This window comes from Pieris rapae, chromosome Z, assembly GCF_905147795.1.
Source record: "Pieris rapae chromosome Z, ilPieRapa1.1, whole genome shotgun sequence".
In the NCBI taxonomy this organism is placed as follows: Eukaryota; Metazoa; Arthropoda; class Insecta; order Lepidoptera; family Pieridae; genus Pieris; species Pieris rapae.
Genome location: NC_059534.1, coordinates 11,037,568 through 11,051,279, shown reverse-complemented (window position 1 = coordinate 11,051,279; position 13,712 = coordinate 11,037,568). Strand labels below are relative to the sequence as shown.

At 32.3% G+C, this 13,712-nt stretch overlaps 1 protein-coding gene across 3 annotated transcripts in view; it reads left to right on the top strand.

The window, feature by feature from the left end:
* The first annotated feature begins 5,869 nt into the window (after positions 1-5,869).
* The window catches only part of LOC110995851 (potassium channel subfamily T member 2), a 34,605-nt gene continuing 26,762 nt past the window's right edge, over positions 5,870-13,712 (top strand). For all 3 annotated transcript variants that reach the window (XM_045634195.1, XM_045634194.1, XM_045634193.1), the window contains exons 1-2: positions 5,870-5,950; positions 12,992-13,071. In XM_045634195.1, coding sequence (XP_045490151.1) covers positions 5,880-5,950; positions 12,992-13,071 — 151 coding nt within the window. In that variant the 5' untranslated portion in view covers positions 5,870-5,879. The remainder of the gene's footprint in view (positions 5,951-12,991; positions 13,072-13,712) is intronic.

The following is a 13,712-nucleotide window of genomic DNA, read 5'->3' as shown; positions in this document are numbered from 1 at the left end:
GCTGAAAACGAAAGCCCTATTGTATGTATTACATATGTAACTACTGGAATATAAAAGCAAATAATCTGGCACATCGTGTCAAGACCCAATTTGAATGCCCTCTTAGGACAAATTGTCTCAATTTTGCTCGGAAAGTCGTAAGACTCTATCTCAGCTCCATCCAATAACGTATAAAATTTCACGTCATTTCACCATTCTACTTAAAATTTACAACCGCAATAACTATCTTATATAAAATAGTTTATAGCATTTATATATATAATATTTAAAACTTTTGCAGACGTAAAATTAAAGATTGAGCATCTTCATGGCAGTAGATTGACTATGTAATTTATTATTCAAAGCATTCACGTTGCTGTAATATATTAGTAGTTCCGATTGTAAATACTATTGAGGCATATACGTGGATAACACAGAAAATGTTTAAAACTGGCCAATTACAAACATTGTTAATGAAAACTTTTTTTAATTTCAATTTTGGAACTCTTCGGTAACCTAATGAAGTATATTGCATTCATTTGACATTTGTTTTTGTAAATTGGCGGCAAATCTATTTATCTATCTATCGGTTTATTTTAAATTTTTTCAAGAGATAACTCTTGTTACACGTGAAAATAAACCTAACGCGAGAAAATTTTCGGTCAATGTTGCATTATGAATTTCGTTGTTGCCTTAATCAACAACAAAGCAATGATAGACTGCAATTAGCATTTCATTATGAAGCCCCATCTCGTGCCACTCGGTTTAACGATTTTAAGCGTGAACGTAGCAATCTAAATGATGATAATGATGAAGATGATAAAGATGATAAGTAAGGGCCGTCCTTTAACAGCGAGTACTGAAGACAACATCAGTGCTGTGCGACGCATGATAGAGATAGATAAGAGTGACCTCAGCAGATACGGGCAAGCCTAGGCATTGGTTAAAGTTTAGTTTCAGGAGTCTACAAAACTGACTGTTGAATATTTGACTATCTCAGGTGTCGAGATAGTTAGTCATACAGTCCTGACCTGGCGCTTTGCGACTTTCTTTTATTCCCAAGAACTTAAGATAATAATCGAGGTTTTCGCTTTAAGAGCCCTGAAGATGCGGTGGAAGCGTACGAAAATGCCCTGGAAGAGGCCCTTAGGCAGAATGGGCCCACTGCTTGTCTCAGTGGTTCCATCGAATGTAACGAAGATTACTTCGAAAAACCATTAAAGTATTATAGCAACTTTGTACATAAAGCCGTTTTTCATTTTACCTAGTGTGTTACCTAGGTAAATCCATAATGTCAATATGTCACGTACTCTTCATATGCATTTTATTCTCTTTAATAATAATACAATTAATTCAGTCTATATATCATAGGTATTATGTTAGTATTGGCAAACAAAGATAATTTTCACTAACGTCCTAAGATTTGAGTACGTGATCAGAGCGTCTTTAGACCTTTTCCAAACGCGATGATTCAAAAATATCAATACTTTCTGAATTATTTTTGCAATGAAGTATCTCAGCATACCCAATAGCAACCTGAAAGTATTGAAAACATCGACACCTATTGGTTTAAAAATGTATAAAAAGTACATAATTAAAAACATTTATTTTTATGCATAATAACAACATTTCCTAAGTCCATCATAACGTTATGAAAGCAGTCCATCATCATACGTTTATTTATAATCTATGCAACAAAATGCTTGTACTTAGCGAAAGTAATAAACGGTTCGATGAGTGTCACCTCGCATTTGTTAAATTTCAGCTTTACTCTAATAACATTATTTGATGGTGACTTTAGTTTTTGGTTGGTAATAGATATAGGGTAATAGAGATAGTAAGTATCATAGAAACAAAACTATCCAAAAATAAGTTTTTGACACGGCAAAGCAAAGGGCAGGGGAGTTCCGCACCGGGTGTCACCTTTTTTGGGATGCCACCCACTCGGTCTAATAAAAAGAAATCCCTAGCTTAAATATTTCTTTTTCAGGGATTCCTCCACTAGCACTGGCTCAATTCCATGTAGAATTCGGGGATTCCCGCAAAAGAGCCTGACGCTGTCGTGGGGGATTCCCCGTCCCATACTCGCGATCTTTTAATAAATGATCCATGTCCTTTATCATATAAAATTTATTCCTTTTTATTTTTGATGGAGTGAGACCACCAACTTTCGCACCGACCCAAGGTAGCTACACCACTGTTTGTATGCTTGCATGTATGTATCTGTTCCATGATAAATTCTCGATTGTTATTGTCTAATATTGTTGCAAATTATGATTACTACCTTATATTTAAAAGTGGCTTTGATAAATTTTATACATTTTTGAGAATACTGTACAATTTTGTATATAAAGCCCGTGATTATTGCAAACAAGATGGCGCCATAAACAAATACCGTTTTTTTCGAATGTCGTATATGTTTAGTTTTTAAAAAGTCAATACGTTTTTTGTTACATAATTTTATATTAAAAGAGAATCAGCAGCATATATTTAAAAATACGCAAACCTTATTATTAAAGTATTGACTTCGTAGTTGAAACACGCGCCGATAGATGTCGCGTAAACTGTGGAGCATCGAACTCTCCTACAAGGCATTACTCATATATATTAGAAGCAATCTTTGATAAATTGTAGGGATTCAAACGGTCTAATTGTATGTTGTAATTACAGAAATCGTGTTCGCTATATTATTCAAAGTCTAGTAATTCTTGTATTTATAGGCCGTTATTAAAAAAAAAATCGAATCGCTCATGGCGATTCTAAAATTATAAAGACTCGATACTTAAAGTTGTAAAAAAACTGTAAGAAGTATCTTAAACAATTAGCACTTTGAAGTAACTGTAGTCTGGAAAAACCACTTAGCTTCAGTGAGAGCTTAAAAGGTTATTACAGTGTCTTTAAATGCATTGGCAAAAATGTTTTGAGGTCAAGATAAATTTACAGTTTATGAAAATATAAATTAATTATTTGCAAAAAAATTTTTCTTTAAATCTATCATTGTACCAGTACTTAGATAGAAAAGTACATTTGTACTTAGATTTATCATAAAAATCCGTACAATCCGCCTTATAAACTTTCACAATATTGCTGTACCTAACCAAGGTCCTTATTGTAACAAAATTAGAACTTGTCACGTGTATAGTATGAATATAAGGATTGCAATAAAGATTATTGACTTTGTTTTAATAATAGGCATGCAAATATCATAATATTCATGTCATAATAATAAAATAAGTTTTGTATAATGGTTGCCGAACATATGGTCCTTAAATATGGTTAAAGCTAATATAATGAGGCGCCTTCATTCCAATTTCTGTTTGTTTTTCATACGCATTATGATGATTGACTTAAAATATAGCAAGTTTATTACTCTGTAGTTTAAGACTTAATACTGTATATTTACTTATAATAAGAATTAAACATTGTTGGAACTGTTTAAACCATATATAGGGTCAATTCAACTAAACTTAAATTTATACCCGAGTAGCTATACCAGGAATAATCTATTCCATGATATTAATCTCGAGTAACCCACCCAAATACACCACATAACTAATAGTATACTTGCTCTAGGAATAACAATACGCGAATAGCAGAGAGAATGGTGAACGAAAATAAATGTTGTTCTACAACGGGATAGTGTAAAAGCATACCTCAGGTCAACTCAATTTTGCCGTATTATTTGAAATTTCTGTGGAAAAAGGAGCTGTAGCCAAATGACAGAAATCAGATAATTGGACTGATTGACGCCATTATTATATTATTCTAGGAATATCTCCCTTATTCCGTGCGAAACGGCGGCATAGTAACGATTCCCGAATAGGCCCACTATTCTTAGAATTGTAGATAGTAAGACGTAAAATTGATTTAATCTCGATTAAGTGACGATTTATTACAATATTAAGATTTACTCTTGTATGGTCGAAAGCACCGTTAGTAAACTGGTTTAAAAGGCAAATCTTACAAAGTAACTGAATTAAACAAAGTGTAATACATCAATATAATTCACCTTTGCTTTAAATTTACACATAAATCAGTCACATGGCTACGCGCAATGATTCGCCAAATCTTTTTTTATCCCAGATGTATTCAATTTAATGTCTTTTACTCATTTATTTCACTAGAATAATGGTTTAGAACGCTACGCGGTTCATTAGATTGCTACGTAATTGCGTAGCTAGGCCGTAGCGGACATAATCGTAGTTCTACGGGACGTAGTATCCGTAGTACTTGTTCGTTCAATTAAGTTTCACTTCATCTATGAAACATTTAGAGCCTTATAATTGCAGTTGATAATTCATTACACATCTATTACGCGGCATCTCATTTCTTTTGGACGTAAATACGGTATTAAAAAACTAAATAAATAATTAATTAATTTCAGAGTTCGTTTCAACGTTTTCCTTTTCAAATAATCTTATAAAAGCTTCTAAACAGTTCGTTTCATTCAATATTTATCGTCGAAGGCTTTTAGATGAAAGTACTCGTGCTGGATTCGGGATAAAGTAAATTCTTCGTGTATATTCTATTGGGGTGTCTTTAGTTCTAAGGAATTTGTTATTAAGTAAATAAAATATATATATTTTGAAGTAGCCTGCAATTTACACTAATTAATAAAAACAAAATTCGTACACTGTTCTATTTCTAGTCTTCAAGTATCTGTTTCAAACATAATTTAAGAATAATGTACCTTCATTGTATTCAGAGTTTTGTAGAAAAATATTAACGCTCGTTGCCTTATACAAAAACACACATATATAAAAAGAATATAAACATTCGTTTTCCTTAAATTTTTATGTAAAACTTATTTTTGTTTTATTGTTTATACCAAGGTCGCTTTTAATGAGGTAATATAAGAAACAATACTTCTGGTTTCTCCTCTCTCTTCTGGACTGGCTTCAATACCTAGTCCTGAGACACTATCGAGTGGGGACTGCAAATTCAATGCATGAAATGCATATATCTTTGACCTCTCAATTTTGCCGTATATTTAATATTTGCGTTGATAAATGGCACCCCCAGTGTGTCGTGTGTCGGCTAGCGCGCTCGGCCAGCCGGAAAGATCCCTCAGTCGAGGTTAGGTCGCGGGCGGGGCAGTCGTCCCGCGAGTTTTACGTTTAGTACTTATTTTAAAAACAATGACAAAAGTGATGTGATGTCCTTAATTGTCTGTTACTTAATTGTCTATGAATCACTCTTGGCGGTCATTAGGAAAAAGGCGCCAATTAATTTTCTAATAGTTTGCGGTTTTTAAATAAATTTCTGTTATTCATATTTTATTTTTCGAAAAGGAGAATTTTAATCGCGAGCAAGTCTTATCAATTGAGGTTACTTAGTTAAATAACGATAACATCATGACTCTTAGGTCTGACCCTATATGTATACACTTACAAAACTTAACTATAGTTTCAATTCAAAAATATTATCGATTTTAAAATACCAATTATATACTTGTTACTCAGAAGTGAGATATACATAAGGCATAATATATCTCCCTCTGTCGCCTGTTTCTGACGCGTTATGCAAAATTATAATTAAACTTAAAATTCAGATTAGTTATTGGATTGAAATATTATTGTTGAGAGTTCACAAATAAAACATAAATTTTAGTCAATTCAGGTTTAGTTAATCACGATTTTGTTTATTCAATAATTAACAAATTCACATATAAATAATGAAAATATTGTCTGCATTAATTAATGTAAGCAACTTTATAAGAGCTATAATTAAACGTTAAAAACGATATATTTAGGAATATAAAAGCAACAGGTGTACATATATGCTACGTTACTTCTACACAAAGGCTTTTATATGTTAACTAACAAGATCTAAGAGAATATCCTCACGCTTAATGCCCAGTGTCATCGAAGTGTCTGATAATCTGAGTTCTAATCTAAATAATGGCTGGCCTAAGTCGTTACTCATCATACAACTGTTTGACTGGATGGGACAGCTACGATCGAATTCCAAGGTAATAAGAATGGACCACGGTTTTTCTACTAATTTTTAACTATATAGGGTGTGATTTCAAAAGTTAGCATCTTCTAAATTAAAATCTATTACATTGTACTACACACAAATTGTGTTTATGCTCTGGGACACACCTGTGTTTAATATAGCAGTTTGAAACAGATTTCAAGCAGTGCAATCTAGTGATTGAACGATTCGTAATTTTTTAGTGCTCTGCTATAGTTCTTTCATTACATTTGCGAAAATAACACTCACCCTGAATCTGCTGGTGAGACGTATAGGCCAAGAGCTATACGGGCTTGAATCACCTGGAACACTGTTGTTGTTATTATAAAATGGTTTACACCTAAGTAACCGTATATGAGCAAGCCTTCATCAGCAATTTCGAGTAGTTATGGCACACTAAGAAAACCTATGCTTCACAAATCTCTTGTACAGTGTGTGAAGTTAATTTTCTTGTATCCCTTCGTAGGTAACTACTTGTGGGCGGTGCTGCGTCATGATCTAATTGACAGTAAAGTACTGAGTTTTATTATAGGACCATAAAACCTATGATAAACAATGAATCACATTTAATGGTTGGAGACATAAGATTAATAGATCATGGTTCTTGGGCGAACTTCATCAATCTAAGTTTAAGACGATTTAGGATATTGTCTTGTGTGAATATTTATTTTTGACACCCGTACGTTGGAGAGTATGTCTTAAATATTTTTTTCTGTTAGTGGCACTAGTGTGGGGACCAACGATGTATGAGTTTTTGTTACAACCTATTTGCCATGAAAGTTATTGAAATAAAACTTCTTTAGGTCCATGAGTTTTTGTCGAAGAAAATGGAGAGAGCGATTGAGAAAAAACATCAGATGCTTTTGTTTGATGCGATGCGATGCGATGCGTCCTTGATTTTTAAAATCAAACGATAAATAACAAATTTTGACAATGAGAACAACGCTCTCTCTTCGATTGTCCATTGGTTTAGTATGAATAACCTTCTGTTTAATGCAAAAAAAACGAAATGCATTAAATTTTGTGTAAAAAATGTATTATGATACTAGACCAATTATAAATAATAAGGAATTTCATCTGGATGATACAACTGTATCTTAGAATCAGCATGGATTCAAAACTTTAGTGGTCAGTGGTTAAACTGTTGAGAAATGATTTGCTAAGTGTAAACGAGGAGAAATGTGTACCGAGACGATGCTGATGACGCTGTGGACGCCCCATTGTAGCTGTTACCAATGAAAACATCAAAAAAACTGAAGTAAGATAGCGGTGACCCTAAAGATATCATAAGGACGTGTTAGAAATATCCTAGATCAATATGCGAATGCTCTGTTCAGAGTAAGTGCTGCGCGAGCTCCCAATCGCCCAAAAACAATTAGTAATTGAAGAATGGTTAAAAGCTGATTTTTGTGGAATGAATTGGGACTTCATTATATCACTGATATCTGCTTGAGGCCACGCGACTGTTTCCTATTCTCAGACCCTAAAATAATGTGCTGATTCAAAGGAAATCATGAAAATAGTAGAGCCTATTTTGAAGCTTTAGACAAATGGTACTTTAAATGGCATCTAGATATTTATATAGATAATAATAATAATAAACCTCATTTCAGGAAGAACACATTTTTCAAGGACATTATCAGTATAGTCCTCCTCGAATCGGGTCCAATCCTCTTCTATATATTTAATAACCAAATCAAAGTCTATATTAGCCGACAAATTCTTTAGCCAACCGTTACAATTACAATTAAAGTTAAGTAAACCAGCGTATTTAAGATCATCTTCTTCTTTGCAAAATAAAATAATGTTAAAAACAGGCCCTGTAGGTCGAAGGGTTTTAACGTTGTGAATCTGTTCCGTATAACATCATGCAATACATTTAATTACATTGTCCAAAAACTTGTTAAAGATATGGCCAAGGAGAGATAGAAAAGTTTCTGAACGGTGATGCACACAATTATTTATCAAAAGTTTAAGTGGTGGAAGGGTGTAGGTTTAAAGGCCTCTCAGGATAATTGCGGTAGAAATACGGGCTGGCGATGTGACCACAGTAATAATTGTTGTTAGTACTTGCAAAGCACATTACATCAGCGTCATTTTTGTAAGTTGCTTATTTGTTTGTGTTATTTGATGCTAAAATCTCACTAGCCTAAAAGTACCTGTATTATTTATGTTTAAAGAACTTTATTTCTCATTACAAAACAGAAATATTTTATTTACATGAGAAACTTAATATTAATATGTATATATTATATACGAGCGAGATACACGTCGCCATTAGCTGTAACAATTTTAGTCAGCTATGTTCATTCTAACATGCATCTTTAATGCCTTTTTGAATTTGTCAAACACTCCAATATTGCGAATTTGAAATGGTAATTGGTTAAATAATTGCACACCCTCATACCTAATAGATTTCTTCAAATAATTTGTACGCGGCTTCGGTAAGATAAGCAAACTCGCTCGACGAGTATTGCGTGTCGTTGTGTGTTTGATTTTTTTTAACGACAAGCAACTATGGATAGAGTTATTTAAAATTTTTTTTATCAAAATACAGGTGCTATATACATACAGTTGTTTAATTGTCATAATTTTGGTTTCTTGGTAGATTTTATTAGTCGGTGTTAAAAAATTGTATCTAAATAATGATTTTATTAATTTATTTTGTAGTGTTTGTAAGTTAGAAATTATGTTTTTACATGCCGTACCCCATATTTCAATTAGATATATGAAATGTGGCTTGACTAAACAATTATAAATTAAATGACGTACCGATGGAGGAATACATTTTGATATTGACCAAAATCTGCCTATAAGTGATTTTAGTTTGGTAATTATGTGTGATATATGAAAGTTCCACTTTGAATATGTATCTATTCTAAGACCCAGATATTTTTCCCATTTTTTGTTAGTGATTTCAACGTCTTGAACTTTTAACGGTTGAAACATAGGAATGATTTTATTTTTTGCTCTGAATATTACATAAGATGTTTTTGAGATATTTATGGTTAGCAGATTTTGTTGAAACCGAGAATATAGAGAATTTAGGTCTGACCGAGCTCGAGCAACCATAGTCTGGATATTTATACCGAAATAAAATAAGCAGGTGTCATCAGCGTAAAGAGTGATTTGGCCATGTAAACCGAGCTCGTGAATGTTATTAATATATATTAAAAATAACAGTGGACCCAGTATAGACCCTTGTGGGACGCCGCATGTTACTGGTATTATTTCACTTCCCAAGCCAAAGATAAAGTTAATAAACAAAAATACTTGCAGATATCAGTGAGATAATAAAGCCTACAAGTGTATGGTACAAATAAATAATAACGGCCAATCACAATCGACCGAAACGTACTTGCGTGTCATTTTCAATTTCGTATCTCGCACGAATGTAAAACAATATATATATATATATATAAACAATATATATATAACAGTATATATATATATATACTGTTATCTAGAATTATAGAACTATGTATTATATCACGTTATGTGTAGGTAATTCAATCACTCAGTCAGGAGTAATTAATTAATTGAAAATGATAGATAGTGGTTTAGTTCTTGATGTAATTGTATTTAGAAGCATCTTAATTGAGGATCATTCTGATCTGCCTCAACCAGGAGAAATAAAGTATAGCACATATAGAATTTTCTTCTTTGTTTATTTAGGTTATAGAGTTTACATTGCCTGTAGGTGAACTAACATTATATACTCTAGCAAAACTCAAACGAAAGTTTGTTTAAAACTAATTATTTTTGTTAGAAGGGGCGGTAAGCCAAACACAAACTGTTTCATTTAATCGTACAATGAAACATGTGTTCTTATTTTAAATGAAGGAAAAATTGGTTGACGTCGTCACATTTTCAAAAACCAAAAAAGAATATATTAACACTTGGTAGGAAATGATAATAATAATATTAGTGAAAGTTAGCAATATCAGTAATGAAGTTTTATGTAATATAATATGAAGTAAATAAAATTAAAGGTTAAAAATAAGAATAATTGTTAGATTTTTTGGGCAGATTAAAAACTAGATTTTGTGTTTTGTGAAACCGTGTTTGGTTTCGATAGATATTCCTATATTTTATTCTGAAAAAACGTATGATTCCCGGCGGATGTGGGTTCCGCAATACCGGGCACGAGTTTAATTTTTCTTTCTATAAGATAGATAAGAAAATAGATCAGATTTCAAAATCAAAAAAACATATACATGTTGGCATTAACGGTAAGAATAGCGATTTCGTGTGAAGTAGAAATACGGAACCCCATTATCGGTATTATTGGGAAGATTATCTAAGACCTTACTTACACATAGCTTCCGAAATAAAAAATGCATAGACGAAAAAAAGAAGTATTTTTTTAATGGTATAACATAATAGACTAAAAATCAGCCTTTAGATCAAAGGTTCAAAACCAGCAGCCACCAAGTAAAATGGATGGATGTCGGATTCAGTTACTCTGGGGAGAATTGTTTATGAGATGTGTTGCATATATAACGATAAGTTTGAAAGTTCTTCGCTTGTTCAGAAAGTTTAATCTCGTGGGGACATTTTTATAATTTGAAAATTCCTGAATATTACTACCTCAACACAGCATTTTGCAAAAAAACCTTAAATAAACATTATTGCATGAAAAGTTCGCTTTTAAAACTCTGTGTTGTGGTGTGGTTATGGGAATATTTTGTATTACATAACGAACTATATTTTCATATAATTCTTACAACCCTGGCTGTGTACCAATGGACCCTATTAACGCAATAACAATTGCTCGTTTGGCGGAGACAATTGTGAGAAAAATGGCATGCCTGTAATGATTGACGCGATTAATAGATACACTGCAACACAACAAGGCGACTGATAAATTTTAAATTACAGCTGCAATCGCATGGTACCAACCTTGTTACAAAATTACATAGATGAGCCGTTTTATCGTTATTAATTCAAAGCTAACAGAACCTATTTACGTATCAATAAATACGTGGATAATTTGTACTATAAAGTGGAAAAAATGCAGAATGTCGATCCCCAATACAATACAATACAATGTCATCTACATGGATTAAATAATTATAAGATGCTTTACGGATGATTTCCTAGATTCAAGGAAATGTTTAGGACATAGATAAACGTTCACTTTTAAAGTACCGTATTTTATAAAAATAACAAACAGTTTACGTATATTTTTTAAGCTTTATCAGTCCGTTGAGGCTGGTCAATAAAATTGATTTTGCCCAATTTCCAACGTAGCATTACAGTCAAAACCGTTTACGACGAAATCATGTAGAACAACATACCTGCTATAGTAATCAAAATCAAAGGTGCCGGCTGAATTCTAAATGGTTCTTCATAACAACGTCATCGGCAGTTATGACTATTACTCTTTACGACCTACATGGGTAGTTCCTTCGATGTCTTTATAATAGATTTTGACAGCAGTTATAACCTTTGATACCGTATAATAAGATTAATTTATATTTACTGTATTCGTTGTATTACCATATAATGCCAATACGTATTGAGTCAGATCGCATTTACATATTTTAATGCACCTTAACACGAAAGAATAAAGACGCAATTTTACTCAACTTCATTTTGCACTACTTAAAGCTATATGTGCCCAGATTGTGCGTAACACATGAGGTAATTAGCTAAACACTGGCGTGGACAGAACACCCCCCTCCCCTACGCCCCGAGGGACGAGCGTGACATTTGGAACACGCTAACTTCTTCACGGCATTTACCTAGAACAATTTTCGCGTGTCAAATTGTTCATAGAGTTTTATACAGTACTGCTAATATAACAATAAAAGCAATGAACTGGTTACTGATCATGAAAGTTATATAGAAAGGTGATGGTACAAGAAAATATTTTTAAGTTTTCTTTTCGTATACAATCTTGAAGTCTAAAACTCCCTTGAAGTTTAAAAGCCTCTTTGGGAAACTGAAAAACTAGGCTTGTTATTAGCTTGCAAATTTCTTTATGAAATATAAACAATGTAACATAGGACGGTATGGTTCCCATCGAAATAATAAATGAAAAACACTTACCCAACTCATGGACAGAATTACAAAATTACTCATGAATTATTGATTTTGTGGTAAAAACGCGGCAAAACGTGTATATCACACCACGTTTTTATTTACTAATTGGTTTTATATTTAAAAACTAATTCGTAATAAATAAAATACGATATTATTTTTATTTATTTGTGTTAAACCAAGAAGCAATATGTTAATTATTATTATTACTATGTAGGCTAAGAATGTAGTCAATACTGTATATTTGTGTGGTGTAATTAGATAGATTTGTTCAATAACTGGTGAAAATGGACTGCTACAAAAATAGATACTACTATAAGCTTAAAGTAATTTATACAAATTATAAGAAACAAAAGCTTTACTATGAAAAAATTGTGAGGTCCTCTCATCTCTCAAGAAGCTCAAACAAGTATAGATTACTAAACTCGTTTCAGTTACTTGAGTTAATACTCGCGGGAGTTTTATTCTTCATATTTTATTCGTTTATTTAATAGTTTTGTTTTTTTTACAGCATCGCAATTCAGTTGCCTTTTGCGTTTGGGACAATTCGAGTGATTATTTATTTTTAGGAATTCTAAATTTATGAATTCAGATATAATAGAAAACTAAATAAGTGCGTGCTAGTTTATTAATTAATAAAATTGTTTTCCAATTTGTGCATGCAACGAGTATGTTTGTTTTTAATAAAACATTACATTAATTATTAAAACCAGCATACATTATTTGCGCGCTCTGCAGCATGTATCAAAACTCTTGCAGCCACTTTATGTTATATTATATATATTATTTGATATCGTTAATAAAGAAAAAGTATAAAATCGAGTGAAAATAACGGTTATATTACAGCTTAATTCTTTGATTTCTTACAGTTTCGCTGTATGAAGACTACTAAAACTATACATATGTTTATTATAATAATTTCACACGTGTCTCCTGGATCGTAACCCCAGGATTGTCAACCACCCGTTGACACATATCTGTATTGTTGCAGGGTCCGAGTGGAGTACTACGTCAACGAGAACACGTTCAAAGAAAGACTGCAACTATACTTTATAAAGAACCAACGCTCAAGTGAGTTATTCATTGTACTACCATTGTAATGCGTAATAATGCTTTCATACGTTTGAATACAATCCGGCTTAGTAAACGTACTTAAAGCCTTTAGTTTAAGATGCCTTTCTCTTGTGATACGAGATTAGCTTACACTTGACGTTTAATAAAATTTGTTTAATTTGATATGTCTTCCTCTCAACGATATTACGCTGAGCTGAAAGAGGCTGAAAACATCACGCATAGTTTCATTTATTCAACTGGTTTTATGTTCTCCGAAATTTTCAATACAAATTGTATTTGCCTTTTCATCCGTCAACATTATCACTGACCTAAGGTTATCTGACAGCATCGGACAGGACCATGGTAGAAGGCTTGAAAATTCGTTGCTGGGTTATTAAACTGTATCTATTATTTATGTAGCCAAAAGAGGTTACATAAATAATTTAAGGTCTATTCCGTGAGCTTAAAATAGAGTCATATTATATAACATTAAAACTTTATCATGTAACTTGTTCACTTGATAGTTCTTTCAGGTTATCAGACCGAGATATGTTGGTATTATGATGAAATATTTAAGTTTTCAAGGACAATTTGTTCTGTATTTTTTTTAAACAATATTAAAATGTCTAGATGAAATCAATATTTCAATAAATTTTATT